Here is a 19,500-nt window from a genome sequence, read left to right as displayed (position 1 = left end):
TGTTGAAAAAAGGGATAGGATTATTTCTCCTGTGTTTCTGTGGAAAAAATCATCTTGACTTCTTTACTGAGCTATTTCTCACCAAAATTCTCAATAACAGTCTCAGAGATTTCATGTTACTCCAGCTAATAGCATCACACTTAGCTCCAGTGGAGACTGGTATTGAATTACCCTTCACCATTCAGCCTCTTAATTGAAATTTGACATTCTAACAACCCCAGAGTACATTCAACAGTTTCACTATCATCTACTATAATTTTGAGGCTGACATAGGAAACATGGCATGGAAACACAAGGGCTCAATTTTAAATTGGCTAAAATAAAGTTTATTTTACTGTTACAATATATAATCTTTTATCAATGCAACTCACGAGCTGTTTACAAAATAATCTCCTTTTCTGCTGCATTTTAAACACTACTTTTATACAAACTTTAAAAGTAAAATAGGAGTTTGTAGCTAAAAAGGCTTTTTGTTACATTTTTTAGAAGCATCACGAGAATTACTTCAAACAAAACTTCTTTTTCTTATGGTGCCACCTTCACAGAAAAAACAATGTTTATTGTAAAGACCTGAGGGAGGATTCATGAAAGCTTTCCTTAGACAAAGGATGCCAGTCCTCTTAGACTGACAGTGAACAAATACATTTGAGGCCTTGCAGCCCTGGGGTGCATTGGGAAGAGTGTGGTCAGCAGGTCAAGGGAAGTGATCCCACCCCTCTGCTCAGCCCTGGGGAGGCCACATCTGGAGTGCTGTGTCCAGTTCTGGGCTCCTCAGTACAAGAAAGACAAGGAGCTCCTGGAGAGGGTCCAGCAGAGACCACAAGGGGTTGCTCTGCTCCTTAGAGACACTTTCAATGTCCCTTGCTGCTCCTGGCAATGTCCCCTCCATGCCTGACTGGCTGCCAAGGGCTTCCAGGTCTGGATGGAGCTTGGGGCTGCTCCTCAGGTGTCCCCAAGCTCCAGAACCCCTGTACAGCTCAATCAAACCCTAAACCCTGGATTTAGCTCAGCTGCTGCCGCTGCCTCACCAGCTGACTGAAAGAAAGAGAGGAGTGAAAGAAGGAAGAAATTCTTTACATTGAGGATGGCAGAGCACTGAACAGGCTGCCCAGGGAGGGTGTGGAGTCTCCCTCTCTGGGGACATTCCAAACCCACCTGGACACATTCCTGTGTCAGCTGCTCTGGGTGACCCTGCCTTGGCAGGGAAGTTGAACTGGATGATCTCCAGAGGCCCATCCAACCCTAGCAATTCTCTGGTTCTGTAACTTAGGTGCTCTGAGATGCCTTCCAAAGGAATCTCCTCTTTTTCCCTGCACTGACTGTAGGGAAGGAGCTTGGTGCCTAATGGAAGCTTTCATGAATCCCACACTGATGACCCAGTATGCAGCATGACCATGGCACACAGAGCTCTCTGGTCCTTCATGCTGCACGAGACAAGGCGGAAATCGTAAACAGAAGAAAATCTGAAGTGTTACAGTTGTCACAAAATCTAGTATTTTAACATGTTAAAATTAAAGTCACCTAATGTCCTCTGTGAAGCTGGTAGTAACAGGCAAGTATTACATTACTGAACCCTGGTCTCCACTACAATGCACTAAAACACATTAGAAAGAGTGGAAAAAGTGACCATTTTCACAGCTGCTGGAGAGGTATGTGCTAAAGTGAATGGATTTATGCTCCTGACAGTCCAGTCAGTTGATGGATTTTAAATCAGGTTGACAGTGATTAGTTTACATACAGCAAGCAGGTAGAAAGAGGTGCTACTTTTTTTTTCATGCATAGTTTAACCAGCTTTCAGCCAGCTCATCTCTATTCAGACTAGAGATGCATGATCCACCATTTGGTATAAGCCAAACTACCAGCAAATACATTTCCAGTGCAAACAAAATTGTCTTTCTTCAAGAAAAACAACAAATTTAATGCTACTTCTCAAAAAATAATGCTTATGCTGCATCATTTTCTACCTATTTTGGTCTGCATTTCTGAAGTTTCCTTCCTCTCCCCAAATCACATCCAAAGACAGATGATCACAGTATACTTTTTTTTAGGTAAATGACTGTCTCTTCCCCAAAACAAATTATACTGCTCATTGAAGATCATCCCTGAGAGCACTGTTCTAGCTAGACACTTAGACAGCAAGAGAAATCTCAGAGCTTAGAAGAAAAAAAAGGCTGTTCACCCTGTGAAATCTTGTGGTTTTAGAAAGTAAAAAAAAATTAGCTACTTTTAGCATTTAATTTCCCTGAGCTGAGTGAAATTTGAAGACAGTAATTTGTAACATGAAGCTTAGCAACATCTACAGCTGTACTTACAGAAGCTGCAATTTGTTACAGTGGTAAAGTCAGGCCTTACATTACAAGCACACAGCAGTTAGTGGTGGTTCCTTTCACTTGCTTCCTGCCACAGGAAATGTGACGGCTTCTTTGGTGAGAAACAGCAGTGAAGAAGCTCCATTGACTTCAGATTCTTTTGCCTTCTGATATTCCAGACACCTTTAAATTAGTGGAGATACCACCAGGCCATAGTGCAGTACAAGTAGACCATCCTAGAGAGAAGAGAAGAGAAAGAAACTGTCTCATCATAGCACTTCCCTTGGTCCACGGGGCACTTCTGTCACCTGGTACAACAATTGCTGCATGGCAGGACCCCAGGCACAATCTCACCATTTTATACCGAGCCCCTTCCATATGGAGAATGCAAGTTTTGAAGGATCAAGGCAATTAATTGACTGTATTCCCCTCTCCTCTTTGAGATGGAAAAGGGTGTTAAAAAAACCAGTGAAATCTGGTACTGCTTTTATATTAAAGTTATAATGGCATCATAAAATAGGCTCTTGTTAACAAGTTGTGCTGATTTCCACATGATATTGTGGAGCAGAAAAAAATGTAACCCATTAAGTAGTTCTAGAAGGTGCTGCCAAAAGTTGTAGCACAAGAGTCCAGACTACCACTATATAAATTTGTTAAGTAACAGATACATTGGATTAAAAAACTTCTAAATGACAAACTATTAGTTTATTAACTCATGTTTCTCCTCTTCAAAGACTGCTCGACATAAAAAATCCCTTTCATTTGTGAAACAGGACACTTCTGACCCATTAGTCTTACTTATGTCACTTAATTCACAGGCAGCTGCTGAAAGGCCTAGCACTTAGTCTGCTTCCACCACAGACCCACTGGGAATCTGACTTTGCATTACACCTGCTTATATGAACAGACTTTAAAAGAAGTTCTTTTTTGAAGAGAGAACTACATTAGTACCAACTGATGTTAGATTTTTTACTATATTTTACTTCAGATGTTTTTATCTGTTAATACATAGGATGTAAGATAACGTATTAGTACCAACTCACTAGCTTATCTTCATTTTCTCACCCTGTTAATAACCAGGAATCCATTGCTAACTCCTGAAAGGATACAGGAGGAAACAGGAGCTTTAGCTCACTAGGTGATTAGCATAAATTGGGATAGAAGCATTGCAAAGTAGAACAGGTTATAAGAGGTTACTCAGGAACCTCTTGGCACATAAAAACATTGCAATACCTTCCCAAAGGTACTTATTCCTTGTGTCCACTAGTTCCTTTGAAAAAGAAAATAAGACATATTCAAAACTTTATTTTTGGAGAAAAATTGTGGCGAAAATCAATTTTTCCTCTATTTTCCAGTTTCTTAAAGGAAATAAATATTTATGCAAGAAGAAAATGCTACAATGCATCCTTTGGTGAATATTTTTGAAACAGTACATTTGGCAGTAGGACATTTAAAGGAAATAGCCCTGTTAAACCCAAGGTCAAACCCACTGCAATTCCTTCTCTACGAAGAGGAGCTGAGAGTTACCCCAGTACTGGCACTTGTTACTCTGTAATTATTCACTTGTAAAGTATTACACATTTCTATCTATGCTCAGCTGCTTTATCTAGATACTGTTATTAAAAGAAAGTCCAAACAGAGAATGAGCTCTCACTGCCCATTACAAATCTCAAGGCCAACTCAGGCCAGAAGAAAAGCAGAGCTCTCCAGTGTCCTTTAACACATATTTGTGACTCTGACCTAAAAAATTGCAAAGGATTCCACCTCTTCCACCCAGCTCTAAACTTTACAGTGGAACTGACAGCCCAGAACATCAGAGCATACCCCCCTTTTCATGCTCTAAGAGCAGCAGCAACAAAAAGTGCCCCACTTTCCAAATTCAATAACCCCATAGCAAAGAGTAAAACACTTCCACAGGAAATGTGTGCTAGAAGGTCACAGTAATTACATTAGAGCACAGCTCTTGCTGCCTAGCTCAGGAGACCAAAACATCAGCACAATAGCATTGGGTTACAAAAAGGTGAGAGCTATAGAGAGACCATTATAACCTGCCAAACCTCTGTGCCAAGGGCCAAGGACATCAAGGAGGCGACTCCTTTTAGCTTTTCCCATGTGTGAGCTCATTATATCCATCAGTGATGCAGAACTCTGAGAAGGCCCAGTTTTAGACTAGTGAAAATAACCAGCAGCTTGGGTCAGGTTGCATTTGTGTAGCAGAGGGGAGGAAGGTAATACAGGGAAGAAGTCATATTCCCATTTAGTTAATAACAAGTTTCCTTTTTCAGCAACTTGATCAAACTCTTAATTACAGGCGGATCTCAATGCCTGGTAACAAAACTGATCCTTTAAAAGTATCCGTAAGCATCTTTGATCACTCCTTGCAGTAAAGTCCACACTAATTAAAACAGAAAAAAGCAAAGTTGTTTCTTATTTTATAAATTCTGTCAGTGACTTTTTAATGTTTTTGCCCTAAACAGAGCTAGAAATCCTACTTTCAGCTAATTAGGAAGATTTAACCAACCACCCAATTTCAGAAACATTGAAATATCTTGACATCTACAAGATTAAATAAGATTTATTCCTGATTCTTTTTTAGCCTTCTATAAGCTACTCAGAAATAAACATATTAATTATGTTTATTATTATTAATAATTATTATTAATTAATAAACATATTAATGCATACATTCAACCACAAAAATTAGCTGTCTATTTACTCCAATAAAACAACCCAAACAGGTTACTAAGGGGTCAATGTCAAGAATATTTATTTTATCATCAGATCACACTTGGTCTTCCCACTCTTGTTGGAAAGGCAGAAATGTATCCAGAAGAGCTAAAATCCTGCTAGCTTGCACCTCCAGGAGACTTTCATTTACTCCAGCTCTAAGGCATCACTACACAGTGCTAGTCAGTAGGAAAAAAAAAGAAATACAACACCCAAAATCTTCACAAGCAAATCTTAACAAACATTCAGTGTAAGTAAAAGCCACTAAAAACCCCACAGTGATTATGGTTCAGAACAACAAATCACACACAACATATGTGATACTGCACTGCAAATGCTAGCAAAGAATGCACATTAAAATTAATATATTTGCCAAAGAGAAACTATCTGCATTTTTATAATCACTTTTCCCAGCAAAAAGAATAATTGCTGACATGAATGAACTTACAATACTCAGAATAGCAGCTATTTTTCTCCTCTAACAGTGGTTATACTCATCTAAATAAAAGAGCTCAATGTTTATTCCTTCAAATGACTTTCTGTTTTAGAAGTAGCTACTGAAGCTGTTTTCTTTGCATGAAGCATCTACAACGAACCTCAGAAACCTGTAAATGACAACAGCACTTTTGAACAGTGTCTCAGTATCCTACTGAGAGCTGTTAGGGACATTCCAACACTGATTTGGAAAGGCTGGAAAGTTACAAAGGCACAAGATGCCCTTGGAGTTTAATGTAAAATTCATCAAATGCTCCTCTGTACTTGTAGTTTCACTGGCCAAGACAACTGTGTCCCTTATTGAATTTCAGATCCTGGTGAGAAACAAACAACTCTCACCATTTTAGACTTGACCTATCCATTGGGATTTTTTTTCATGGGTGATTATCTAAAAATATTTTCCAAGGTTTTTTTAATCCTAGAAATGCATCCTCTTGATTTCTATAAAAATATTATAATGTTAGACTAAAGAACATGAAAATGTCACAATCATTTCAATATAAAAAAAGAAGCAACATTCCTAACTATTTGTCATCCTTAGAGATCTTCTAACAATATGAAGAGAAATTAAAGATGAACCTGGTCTTTCAAATTTCCTGTCAAAAACTGTCACAGTACAGCTGGTCCACATGTAACAAAGTGACTATGAAAGAACAAGACTTCACAATAAGCCAAGATGTTTCTTTACTATTTGTTTGTCCAGTAGAGAAGCCTTGAGAGAATTAACTGCTAGCATACTGATTTGGTAATAAATGAGATCTGAAATATCACTGGAGAATGCATCCCAAGACAACTGCTCTCTTTGTGGAGCTGCTGACTGGTACTTTATCACTAGACATCAGGCAGACCCAGTTCTGACAAGAAATGAAACTGCTGCAGTATTCCTTGAAGTGCTCCCCCAAGAGCATTTCTCATACAAGAAAAGCTTTTGTGCTAAGCTCAAGTCTAAAAACATAGATGTGATTATTCCCCTGGACTGAGAAATACATCATCCCCCTGCCATCTACTGAAGCTTTTAGTAGAAGGCACTTCCATCACTATGTGCTGATTGCGGAATTTACTTACAATGGCTCACAGTGTTAGAAACAAGTTTGTAACCAGTGCCCACTTCCTCCCAGTTTCTATCTCCTGCTCCCCAAACTTATGTTTCCATTTCTTCTTCATGCTATTATAAAGCAGCTAAGACATCAGCTGTGGCATTTATTCCCTTCAACTGCAGAAACAGCACAAGCCTCACAGATTTTAATGCCTGCCAACATTAACATGAGCCAAATACCTCTGCCCTGACTTTGGGACCCCTCCTAGTGATTTAAATCAGGTACAAGTGATGCAAAGTCCAAGAGATCTCAAAATCAGCTTTTTACTTCCTGCCCCCAGCACAGAAGCCTTCCTGTAGCATAAGAGAGCTCAGCAGGAATTTAAAGGTAAATGTTTGTGCATGTGTGTGCACAAACAAGTGAGGAGAGCTAATTTAGCTACTATTTTAGCCCTTCTGCTATCTGCTAAGATTGCTTTCCAAATAAAATACTAATCCAATCCTATTTCTTCCCACTGTATTAAATATTAATTTTTCAGACTTCCAAGTTCAGATTAAGATAAAATTTACCATATATCACAATTTTACATCTCTATCTTATTTGCACTTGCCAGAGTACTTTATTGTTTTTGCAGTTCTTCTAAAATGGTGTGATCCTTTAAAGATTCTTTGACAATATTCACAAAGAATTTTTAAAAAAGGCATTCTTAATTGCAAAGCCAGCAACACTAAAGACAGCAAGTTATCAACAAAAAATAGCTGGCCATACACTTATGCTGTGACCAGAGCCAATACAATATGCATCAAGCACATTTACTGCATTCATTACCCTTTATCTTTGGCTTGTGTTTTTATAAACAAGTTTATTCTCCGACCCAGTCACAAGGATAGCCTTATTTGGGATTTGTCCTCTGATTTCCCACAGAGATGCAATTGCCAAGGAGGAAAAACAAGGAATATTAATTGAAAGAATGGCTGGTAGATTTTGTCACTGGTAAGACAGCAACTTGTTTTGGGGAAAAAAACCAAAACACCTGAACAAAAGCAACACCAATACAAACCCCTCATACCCAAAACATCATGAGACCAAGAAGAACATGGTACACCTGTCAACTCTACTTACAAGATAAAAATGATTTTGCACAAACTACAGAGACTTTTCTAAGTGACTTCTTCAGACAAGCTGGTGCTACCTAAGAGAGGTCTTCTGTTTAGAAACAGAGAAGCTGGAGCAAAGCCCCAGCTGCCACGTACCTGCACTGCGCTCTCTCCTATGACCTGGCGGATTTCCCTCAGTGTCTGGTAGTGCTCCAGCAGGTGATCACCACAGATTATATCCACCTGTGGAGAAACACAAGCATGGTTATGTCCAAGTTGCCTTTGGAGTAGCAAAACAGTATCCAAGCCCTTTCAATTTTATCAGCAGAGTTTAATGTTAGCATGTTAGACACTAAAGCCATCATTACCTCTGCTGTATTTAGCATTCACAGCACTACTGCACTGCTCTAATGCCTTTCATGGCCCTGACCTGGACTCACTGCTGAACAGAGGGGACAGTTTATGTTTCACTCAGTTTGGTGTGTCCACTGAAACAAGCTATTTAGTAATAGCTGTGATGCATTTAATGGGAATTTAGATCATGCATTAAAATGATTACAAAACATCTGGCATCATTCATCAGTTGCAAAAGAGGGAAACTTGTTTGTGCCACCAACAGAAAGAGCCATTGCCCCCCTCATTCTTATCTTGAGGGAGAAAAAACATGACTAATTCCACTTAATACTTTGGAAGATGTGCCTTAATAGGAAAGGGCATCCTGGTGCATGCCATTGTCAGCAGTTACATCCCACAGTCCTCCTTCAGCATGCACTCAGTCAGTATTCCTGGGGTGCAGCTGCAGGGCACACTCAGCAGTTCCATGCACTGTCCTCTACTGCAGCTGAACTCTGTCAGTGGTGCCTGCAATTCCACGAGAGGCACTTTTGTTTAGCCCATAAAAACAATGATTTTGTGGAAAACAAACCTTGATCAGGTATTTTGAATTCCTTGCTTTGATTATTATGAAAAATTAACCATAAAATTCCCATGGATTTGCTGTGCATAATGTAAATCCAGCCTCTAACGTTCCAGATTAGAGCAGCTAACACAGCACTGTTTTTGTCTCAACTGAAGCTTGCTTACATTTTCCTTATGAGCAATTTCTAGATAAGGAAATGAGCTTGCTCTCCTTTGTGAATTGACAAGACCTCAAAACTGAAGATAAGAGCATTGACACTAAGCAGTCCCACAGCTTTCTGGAGGGGAACTGCCTAAGCTCTGCCCCTGCAGCAGCAGGGGAGCACACTGCAATATCATGACGTATTGCCTTAAACAGCCACTTTCCACCACAGGATGTGCTCTGTGCTGCAGCTATTCCACTCCCCCAGATTTGTCTTCTTCTGCAGGCTGACCCACTACCTCTCTCTTGCTTTTCATGGGAAGATTTAATAAGATTTATGCTGGCAGACCACATTGTTCTGAGACTTGGGAATGCAGGAATTCTACTCCTCAGAGTTTCAAAAAAGACTAATTTACTGCACCATCTGTATTGTATGAGAATGATGCAGAATACTCCCTTGGTGTTTGATTCTTAATTTCTTAAGATGTAAACTGCTTAGTAGTACTTCTGCTTTTAGCTTACAGGAGGAAGCCTGGAAGTAAAAAAATTTGTGGACATAACAGTAAATACTGATTAGCTATTGATGCCTATATACTCACATATTTAACATCAGCATTTGATGTATTTAACACAGTATTTGAAAAATATATTTATTTTCCTTTTGGAGAACTGTCTGCAGTTCTTTCTGCTATCTTCCATCCACTCATAACTTCTACAGTTATTACTGCAGGAAGACAAACACGACTGCTTTGCTTTCTAGAGACATGAGTTTAATTATTTTTGCTTTATAAGCTTAGTTCTACAATTTTTACAGCATAAGGCACTGGAAACTCAAACTTGCTCCCATAACACATAAATGTTTTATATATATTCTACAGAAATAGAAAATCTAACCCGTTTGACCAATACAGGATGCAAACAGACAGTCACAGCTGCTGACAATCTCTCAAAACAGAATTAGAATGCTTGTTTGAAAGTACACTGTTGTACCTGCTGCTCCAGTTTCAACTGGCAGTCATTAAAGAGCCAGTGTCTAATAAGAAATTGAGAAGAGTTTTTCACATTTACCGTATTGGAGTTCTCTGAATACCAAATGCTTAATCTCCTAATTCCAGCACCAAAGCCTGAAATTCTGCCTGCTAATTGTTATGCTACCATTCACTCTATAAGGACAAGAGAATAAAACATAAAATGAAAAAAAAAATCTCAGGTCAGTGCAAAAATAAGTTGTGAAATGTGTCTAGAAGGAACAAGGAGGAATCCTTGTCATACAGGAATTAGTATGTCTCAATACAAAAGAGGTACCAGCACCACAAGTGCTATGAATTTACTAAAATTTCAAATGACTGGTAAATTTGAAGCCAACTAGTACTGATTGGCTGAGACAGCAGTAACTGTAGCTTGACATTTTGTTGAAAGGAAGCTTGAAGGTGGATCTGCTGAATACTCAGTCAGTTCTGTTAAAATTCTTATTAAAATAAAGTAGGTTTTCCATTATGCCATTTCTTTTCTTTTGGTGGCATGTCTGCTATCAGAGCTATTTCTCTCAAAGCCACCACATAACAGACAATTATAAATTCCTGCTCACTATGTAAGACAGAGATAAAAATAGAAAAAGTTCATGCAAGGGACACGTCACATAAGACTCATCCCAAGGGATAATTTGGCCCAGAAAGCAGTTAGCTTCAATTTTTTCCAAACCAGCTCATACCCAGGGAAGGACATGGAAAACCCCAAGTTTTAGAGACTGACATGAGTATTTGGGCTAATTATTCAAAAACCTGTCAGAATTTCCTATTTCCTCTAGCTGCTGTTTACTTTCCAGAAGCCCTGGATGCTTTTATTACAAGGTCTAAGACTGGCATAAAGAAATGGCATCAACAACTACACTGTATATGAGCACAGAGTCCTTTCTCCCAGTCTCCCCCAAGACTGCAGTTCACACACTTTTAGGAATGCACATCTGGTTATGGAACATTTCTGTTCCATCAGCTACATTACTGAATTCCAAGCAGCTGAGCTGCAAGTCTTTCAGCAGTTTCTCTCATCCTTAGAGAAACATCCTGAAGAAACAGCAGGAAGGAATACTGCTGCTGCAGGAGGAGCTCCAAGGAAATCACACTCTAAAGAAAACTTCTGATGCCAAAGACAAGAATCTACTGGGCTCCAAACATCACAACCCGTATTTAGCTCCTATCAGATGTTACCTACTTAGCTATTACTGGCAATTCCAGTTTCTAAGAGATTATTTTCACCCTCTCCCAACAAATTCCAGCAAGAGTATTCAAGACAGACCTTGTAATTAGAAGTATGCATAAACACATACAGAAAATTAATCGTTGCCTAAACCACAGAGTTCAAAACAAAGCATCAGATAGACTAAACTACAGTCTGCCAGCTCAAGTGGTAGGTAAAAATAAACAAAGCCTTAACCTTCAGATAAACTAGGGAATTTAAATCATAATCCATTTGCAAATGCAAATACAGAAGTCTGAAAGTAATCTGAAGCCTCAGAGTAGAAAAAAAACCAACAAAGGCAGTAGCTTCAAAACTGTTTTTTTGACTTTTATATATACTGCCACACACGAGCCAGATGGCTTATTTCACATTTTCATTTAACTAAAACCATTGCACTTGTGCAGGTCAATGAAGAAGGGCAAGTATTAGCTCGCTTTGCCTTTGTATGCTGCCACATTCCCACTTTCCTGTCTAGTTTTACCTTTGAAACAGCAGAATCTCTTGGCTTTGAATTTCACTGGCTGAAATTTTACATGGCACTTGAGAAATTCTGTCCAATTAGTATGGTAATATGAAAATCTGAAGAGATGGCAAATGAGTTAAAAGTTGTTCCTTGCAGATCACAACATTGCAAACAATTGATTTTTTAATCCTTACTGTATAAAAAACTCTAACATTACTTCTGGAATCTAATGCATAATGGAAATATCTGTCCAAAGCACAGACAACTTGTGACTGCTACAGCAAGTGACGTACCTGACAAGCAGGGTCTAGATCCATTTTTCTTCTGAGGAATTTCTCCACATGTCCAATTGTTGCCTCCCCAGAAACACGCACAAACTTCTTTTCCAAAGGCTGCACAGAATAAATAAAGATTTTCAGTTAAAGTTAAGCCAAGGGTTTTGGCACTAATCCCTCATAAACTCCAAAATCAAGCAACAGCCCAATAACAAGCAAACATCTTACATTCTTGAACCCTTCTCCAGTCTACCTGCAGACTAGCTCATAGGGAATGGACTTAATATGTATTAAGACTCCAGATGCTGTTTAAACATTTAAAAATAATAAGCAATTGATTACTTTTAAATGTTTTAAACAATCCTATGTTCTGTGTGGCCCAAAAAACCCAGGATAAACAAGGCAGAAAGAAGAGCAAGCATGAGACAGAAAGGGTAGGAGGTGATACTGAACATAAAAAAATACTGTGATATAGGAGGATAAAAAGAAGAAAAAAAAATGCTGGATAGGTGTGATGTTATACAACAATAGATTTGAAATGCACTGTAATACAAGATTGGTTATGATTATTCTGATGAAAGTTCCAGTTGCACTCAGTATAAGAAAACCAAACTAAATTTAATATACTCAAGTTATAATTATTTCTGAAGTAAGCTGTAGGAAAAAGAAAATCACATTTATACCTTAAAATTCCCTGTGCCTTCATTAGCTCTGAAAAAAACAAAAAAGTAAATAGTCAACATTGCTAAGATTATCAGTTATTAATATCCTCAAGCTCTTTATTGTAACAGTGACTTATTGATTTATGAGTCTTGCAGATTCAACTAATTCTCCCAATTCAGGCTCCTCCTTTCATTAAATTGCTATACATAAAATAATAGTGGACTGAAATATCTTTTTCTCCTACCCTTTATTTTTCTGCTCCATTTTTCTTTTGAATTCTGCTATTTATGATGTTACGATGTTACTGTGATTATCTCCACTTCTAAATATGTACCAGGTATCAGACACAGTTAAGTAAAGCTACCATGAACTAAGAAACAAACAAAAAATCTTTTCCACTACAGCTGTCATTTTCTTTGATACAGTTCCACAGCCACAGGTGACCACACTATAACTGCACAGACACAGTGTATACAGCCAGACTTTCAAAGTAACAATTTCTTCAGGCTGGTCCAGTCTATTTCAAGCTTTCTTTATCCATAATGCTTTATTAATCTCTCATTTTCAAGAAAATCTCTTTGATCTTGACCATATAAATTATCAAAGGTTAAAAAAGTCAATAGAATAAAATACAAAGTAGATGGTCTTAAGCCATCATCTTTTTTTGTTAGAAACATTCTGTGCTTCCCTCCATATAAATAACAAAACAACATTGAACAGTTCCACGTGGTATAGATGGTATTGGCACAGTATTACCTGCTTTGGGGCCAATGCTGGGCATTAAAATAAAACTACCAACAAACCAAATATAACAGATTGAAAAGTCATCTTGTTTCTCAGGCAGATACAAGTTTACTAGGTCTGAGGTCTAAATTGACTTCTACAAGTCAGACATGAAGAAAATGAACACTCAAATTAAGGCAGGTATGTGGATTCATTATGTTAAAAACTTTATATTATTTAAAAGCTGCTGAGTGCTTCCTCAGAGCACATCCAGCGTTAACGGTGCTGCCACCTACAGGGACTGGCACAGACAGGGATTTCTCTGTTCAGTTTACTGAGACTGCACGACTTTGTTAAAAAAACCCCACATCTACATTTTGAAATTGTACATCCTAGGTAGCTACTTTTACAGGAAAATACATCTTAAACATGTAATTATCTGCATCATCTAGCTGTGCATAGCTGGCTGTCGCTATTGCACTGTAAGTTAAAACTGGCTCCCCACTACTATTTGAGATGGAAGAAATGCACATTTAATGAAAACCAAGAGCCAGTTAATGGTCCATCACATGTTAGCAGCACCCTCATGTCAGTCAGTTGCTCTTACATTTGCCCAGAGCTCACCCAATAAACTCCAGGAGTATGGAAATGTCAAGTTCTGGTGGGATCCGGAACACTGAGCCCAGAACCTTTCGAGGTCTTCCTCTGCTGGGTGGAACTGGCTGTGGGACAGCTAAAATATTCAAGCAGACAAAATGCAAAGATAACTTGAAATAAAAGCAGCATAAGGTACTGACATGCACTGAGCAAAACAGAACAGCTCACCAGGTAAAAAAGTCCATGCAATTCATCCTCTTTTTTATTACTAAGTCAGCTCTTCCTGCCTTCTAGGCTGTGTATGTGAATCAGAATTTTAATAGCTTTCAGCCCAGCACTCTACAAAGAACTTTGTTTGATAGGAAGACACAAAATAATTAGAATAATCCCTCACTGTTTAGCAGACTTTGAAGCTCCCATTTCTACTCCTTTGTAATTTCTATTATTTACTAACAGCCAGAAAATAACATTAATGCACATTTTACATATATTTCCTGGTTGTAAAGAAAATATGTAGTTTAAAATAATTCAGCTGTGATCAGGGTTTGAGTGTTGTCAATTCATCTATTTTTGTAATCTGAGATCTGTGACAAGTTATAATTTCCAGATAACTAAGAATCCCATATCTCCAGTAGTACTTCCATCTTCAGTTGTGAACTAATGTGTTAGAGGAAGTCCATATGAATAAATTATATGGTAAATATTTCCTTAACAGTGTTTCTCAAAGTGATTACAGCTCACCTGGTTTGGGCACTTCTAATCCTCTTTCTTTATAGAAGTCATGCATTTGTTTTTTCTCTCCTGAAAAAAAACACACAATGCAGATTGAAATGTTTCAGATACTGAGAATATCCATTCTCATTGACCAATTTTTAATGGTTAGAGCAAGTTTCTACAGATCTTCACCATCACAGTGTTTTGTGAGGCTGAGATACTCAAGAAACCCAGACTAAAATTTTGTTAGTAAATACAGGAAGGAAATCAGAGAAACTGGCCATAAATAATACTGAAATAGCTGCATAAACTAGTATCCTTCATGCCTCATGACATGACATGGTATTTTCTAACATGTTCACATAGAGCATAGTACTTTAATACAATATTTATATATACACAAATATTTATATATATACATATGAGTTCATGGAATACAAAGCAATACCATCTATAGTCCATACATATCCACTAGATTGTATTCAGCCCACCCAGAGGGACTGTGCAGGATCATTGGCTCCCAGAGCTGAAGATAAATGAGATGAGACAATAAACACATCTAAAATCAGACAAGTAAATATGGCAGTGAGGAAAAAATAAAAGCATTTGAAAGAATTGTGTTTTTTCTATTGAGCCAAGTGAACGTTTTACACAGAATTTTATTATATAGTTCTACTAAAGTAAGAGGAATGACTGTGAAATATTATCTGCATGTTTATCTGGCTACAGTGACTACTATGCCTCATGAGAAGGTACACACCACTACCACAACAGCATTGAGCAGCCTGAAAGATGCCAACTGTCACAGTTAATTCATTACTTATAACCAAACATCACAAAATTATTTTAAAGAGTCCAGAGTAGAAAAAGGCTTTGAATTACTCTGTTTTCTGTTCTTTTCAATCTCTAGATAGTAAAATAACAAAGAAAGGGACTTACTTTCCTCCAGGTTGACAACTAATTTATAGACTATATCTTGCAGTTGTCGGTCAAGTCTATGGAATAAGAAAAAATAAAAAAAAGAAGAGTCTTTGGTGCAAGACAAAATGGTTTCACTAAACTGTAATGAATATGCCAAATACAACGTTGAAATGGGATGTAGGAGTGACAGAGCAGCAACTTCACATCTCTAAATACTCATCCTGACAGCAGAGCTCCAACAGAAACCATGTTAAGTTTAAAGCACCACCCTTCATGAACAGCTCAAGAAATTAAAACGCAATTTTTTGAGTTAATAAATATACCATGCCAAAATGTTTTCATTTTAATAGCGAATCAAAGCAAATAGTTAAGTGTTTGTATCACTGGTAACACTGAGGAAATGAATAAAAATACCCAGGGTAGGTGTAACAAACCCTAGAAATAGATACAAACTAGATAAAACAATAGAGTATTTTTATCTTAATTACTGTGGTGAAACTCATCTTAGTGAAGACCACAATGTGTTTCTTGTAACCATTCCTATGCTTCAAATGCAAAAGCACTGCAAGTCTGTAAAACAAAACATTTAAAATCGAGTAGCAAATCTTTAAATATGGGACAAATTTATTACCTGATATTATAGAGGGGCTGTGTCTGATGTACAACAATATTGCACTTTGGACATCTGTTGCTATAGTAGAAGTGCCTCACAATGCAGCTTTTACAAACTGTAAAGAAAAGAAACCCCGTAGGTGGTCACATGTTCATTACACAGTGCCATCTGCTCTCCACTACACCCAGACCTCCCATACAAAATTTGTCGGAGACAAAATGAAGTCACTGAACACTCCTAATCCAATGGATGCATGGGTGAGAGTTCAATGTGTGTGTAGAATGTGAGTAGAGCTAAGGCAGAATTCTGACTGCTAAAATGCACCCTACAAACACTTTCAGTAAAAACAAGGTCAGAAATCATAACTCTGCCACTTTCATTGTGTTTTACAAACCCTTTAAAAATTCTGAAGGAATGCTACTAAGTGGAAATACCTAGAATAAATAACCTATTATCAAGTCAGCTCCTCATCAGCCTGAACAGAGGAAACTTTTCCATAGTATTTACCAGGAAAATTCTAAGACACCACCACAGTTGCATTTGTAACATTATGCTGTCCTTACTAACAGTTGTGCCTCTTTGTAAATTGCAAACTGTGCTGAATACTTCCTGCTATAGAACGAACTAGTGAGTAGTGCTCCGAAAAAGGGGAAAAAAAAGAGAGAGAAAGTTTTCCCTCTGCAGTTTGAACGTTTGGGAGATCTAGTAAACCAGGATTCTTGGATTCAGGTATGAACACAGGTGTGGCTGAAAGAGTCAGCTTCACAGAAGGTGTTTTATTAGTTTGGAGAGAAAAAAGTTCTGTTAGCACTGGGAAAACTGTTGGCACTAGGATCAAGGGGGAAAAATAACAAGACAAGCACACTGAAATCAGTTATTTATTACCCACCTATTTCCATTCATCAGATTATGGACAAACTGTCCCATGGGTGTAGACCACTGTTTCTGTATCCAAACTGGTACTCCCACACAGATGCTTATGGGGTTTTGTGAAATTACAAGCTCACAACAACAACATCTTAGGAAACTTTCCAGTCCATTAAAAGCAGAGCCACTCAACTTTCTTTTCTCAGTTACATACTCAAATTTCCAGAGCCTACTTAAAAAAAAAAAAAAAAGAAAATGTACGTAGTAGCTCTGCTTTTGTCTTACATGGGCTTTATCTTTTCCTACATTTTCTTCCTTCTTAATATGGAAAGCTGACTTCATGATTGATTTAATAATTTTCTGATGCTTAAAAAACCCACAGATACATCTTGCTTAAGGAACAGAATAAAAGCAACATGTTCACTTTGAACGGAGAATTATTTTTCTGAACTCAGAACATTTCAGCAGCTGAATTGGTTTGGATTTGCAACTAAACCCTTAGACAATACTGACAGATACTTACAGGTGTGTAGACATTCTGTAATAGTTGTAGCATCAATAAAATAACCTTTGCAGATGGAACACAGGATGTAGGGGGTCAACTCTGCGAGGTTTATCATACGCTGCAAACAAAAATTGGTAAGAGTTTGAATACACAGGCTAAGCCAAGAAATTCCCTGACTGCAGCTTCCAAAATACCATAGCCTTAAAACCATGGGAAAAAATGAGATCAGTATGTTACAGGAATGGGTTTTCCTAACAGATCACTTGCTCCTCATATACAGCTCTTTTCTAAAGACTTTTACCTAGTTTTCTAAATTGAGCTTTTTGACAACAGTAACCCAATTTGTTTCATGAATCATACTTAAAAAGAAAACTTCAAACAATCATTTTGGGAAAACTTTTAGATAAACTCTTTTGACAAAATATCACACAGCCAGCAAGCTTGAAGTGGATAGGGGTGGCAAACAACACCGTTATTTGAAAATGCTCAGCAATGCTCAGTTGGAGTCCCATATCAAGATACAGAGAGATTGTATAACAAGAGACAGTAATTTCTTGTTTGTGCACACAGTTACAGATTATAAAAATACACATAGGAGCAAAGGCTGAAATTTCACTGCTTTGAGTCCTGGTCATGAAGAACATTTACAAGGAACGCACACAAGGAGTTCTAAACAGCTTTCCTGGCTGAATAGTAATTATTTCAAAAAGTAACAAATTTCTTCGGTAGCGACGATGTGAGGTGTGTCTGAAGGAGGTGACACATTAGATTCTCAGTTTCCTCTGGTCTCAAAGCCCGGCTAAAGGGCTTTCTTTCCCTCAATACCACCATTCACGTTGCCCACGTGCCACCGGCTACCACCCTCTGAGCCACGCCGAGAGTTTGTAAGGGTTTCACTGAAATGAGACAGTTTGTAAGGGTTTCACCTAAACGAACCTGGGTAATAATAAAATAAATATTAAAATAAATAATGAAAATAATAAAATAGTAAAAATAATAAAAAGCCCATTACCACACGCGGGGCACGCCGGGAGCGGGGCCTGGCGTGCCCCGGGCACCCTCCCGCCTCCTTTACCTCCCGGTCGTCGTCCGAGTCGAGCTCCCCGTCACCCGTTCCGAACCGGGCCCTGGTGTCGCTCTCCATCTCCTCCTCCTCCACCTCCTCTTCCTCGTCGTCTTCGTCGTCGTCGTCCTCATCACCGCTGGACTCCGAGCGACCCCGCTCGAACTCGAAGGGGAGGGAGCGCGACCCCGAGCAGCTGGGGGCTCCCTCCATGTCCCGGTCCTCATCGGCCGGGCCCGGGCCCTGTCCCGTGCCCGATCCATCCCCGCCCGACACCGCCGGGACCCCGGATCCGGTGTCTCCCTCCATGTCCACGGACCGGGGCTGGCACGGGTCTGTCCACGGCCCGGGGCGCATGCGTGGGAACGCCGCGGGACACGCTGGGAAATGTAGTTCTAAAGAACGCACGGCTGCGCTACCGCGCCTGCGGTGAGCCTCAACCGGTTTGGAGTTTATATCCCCAAGGCGCTTTTTTTTTTTTTTTTTTTTTAAATTCTTTTTCCCAAGCGACTCGTCAATGAACGCTTAATTTGTCCCGAAAGACTCTCAGTCAAATATCAGTTTAATTCAAAATAAGGTTTTAATTCTGCAACATAATTAAGTTGTTTGGGTTTCAAGGGACCCTGGATCATCTAGTTCCAATCGCCTGCAATGGGCAGGGACACCTTCCGCTAGAACAGGTTCCTAAAAGCCCCATCCAACCTGTGCCGGAACATCTCCAGACTGGGGCATCCACAGCTTCTCTGGGCAACCTGTGCCAGTGCCTCACCACACTCACAGTAAAGAATTTCTTCCTAATATCTAATCTAAACATGCTTCCTGTCAGTTTAAAGCCATTTTCCCTTCTCCTGTCACTTTATGCCCTTGTCCAAAGTCCCTCTCCAGCTCTCTTGTAGCCCCTTTAGACACTGGAAGGTGCTATAAGGTCTCCCCGGAGCCTTTTTTCCTGCAGGCTGAGCACTCTCAGCTCTCTCAGCCTTTCGACAAAGCATCACCGAATCTCAGTTTAATAGACACGATTAAAAGAAACAATATTAGAAATATCTGGACAACTCAGCGGCCCAGCCGTAATTAAGTTAATTGGGCGCCCAGTGCCCGCACAGTGCCCGCACAGCTCCGCGCCCCTCACAGCG

At 39.0% G+C, this 19,500-nt stretch overlaps 1 protein-coding gene across 1 annotated transcript; it reads right to left on the bottom strand.

The window, feature by feature from the left end:
- Positions 1 to 299: 299 nt before the first annotated feature.
- PCGF6 (polycomb group ring finger 6) lies at positions 300 to 18,862 on the bottom strand. The gene is made up of 10 exons (XM_063405383.1): positions 18,380 to 18,862; positions 17,323 to 17,422; positions 15,951 to 16,047; positions 15,338 to 15,393; positions 14,426 to 14,485; positions 13,712 to 13,820; positions 12,385 to 12,412; positions 11,720 to 11,818; positions 7,822 to 7,908; positions 300 to 2,545 (listed from the first exon to the last, which is right to left on the bottom strand). The coding sequence occupies exons 1-10, from the start codon at positions 18,722 to 18,724 to the stop codon at positions 2,495 to 2,497; spliced, it is 1,032 nt and encodes a 343-aa protein (XP_063261453.1). The 5' UTR covers positions 18,725 to 18,862; the 3' UTR covers positions 300 to 2,494.
- Between the last annotated feature and the right edge of the window lie 638 nt (positions 18,863 to 19,500).

This window comes from Prinia subflava, chromosome 9 (genome assembly GCF_021018805.1).
Source record: "Prinia subflava isolate CZ2003 ecotype Zambia chromosome 9, Cam_Psub_1.2, whole genome shotgun sequence".
NCBI classification, from domain to species: domain Eukaryota; kingdom Metazoa; phylum Chordata; class Aves; order Passeriformes; family Cisticolidae; genus Prinia; species Prinia subflava.
The sequence above is the reverse complement of the archived record's forward strand: the minus strand, read 5'-3'. Positions and strand labels throughout refer to the sequence as shown.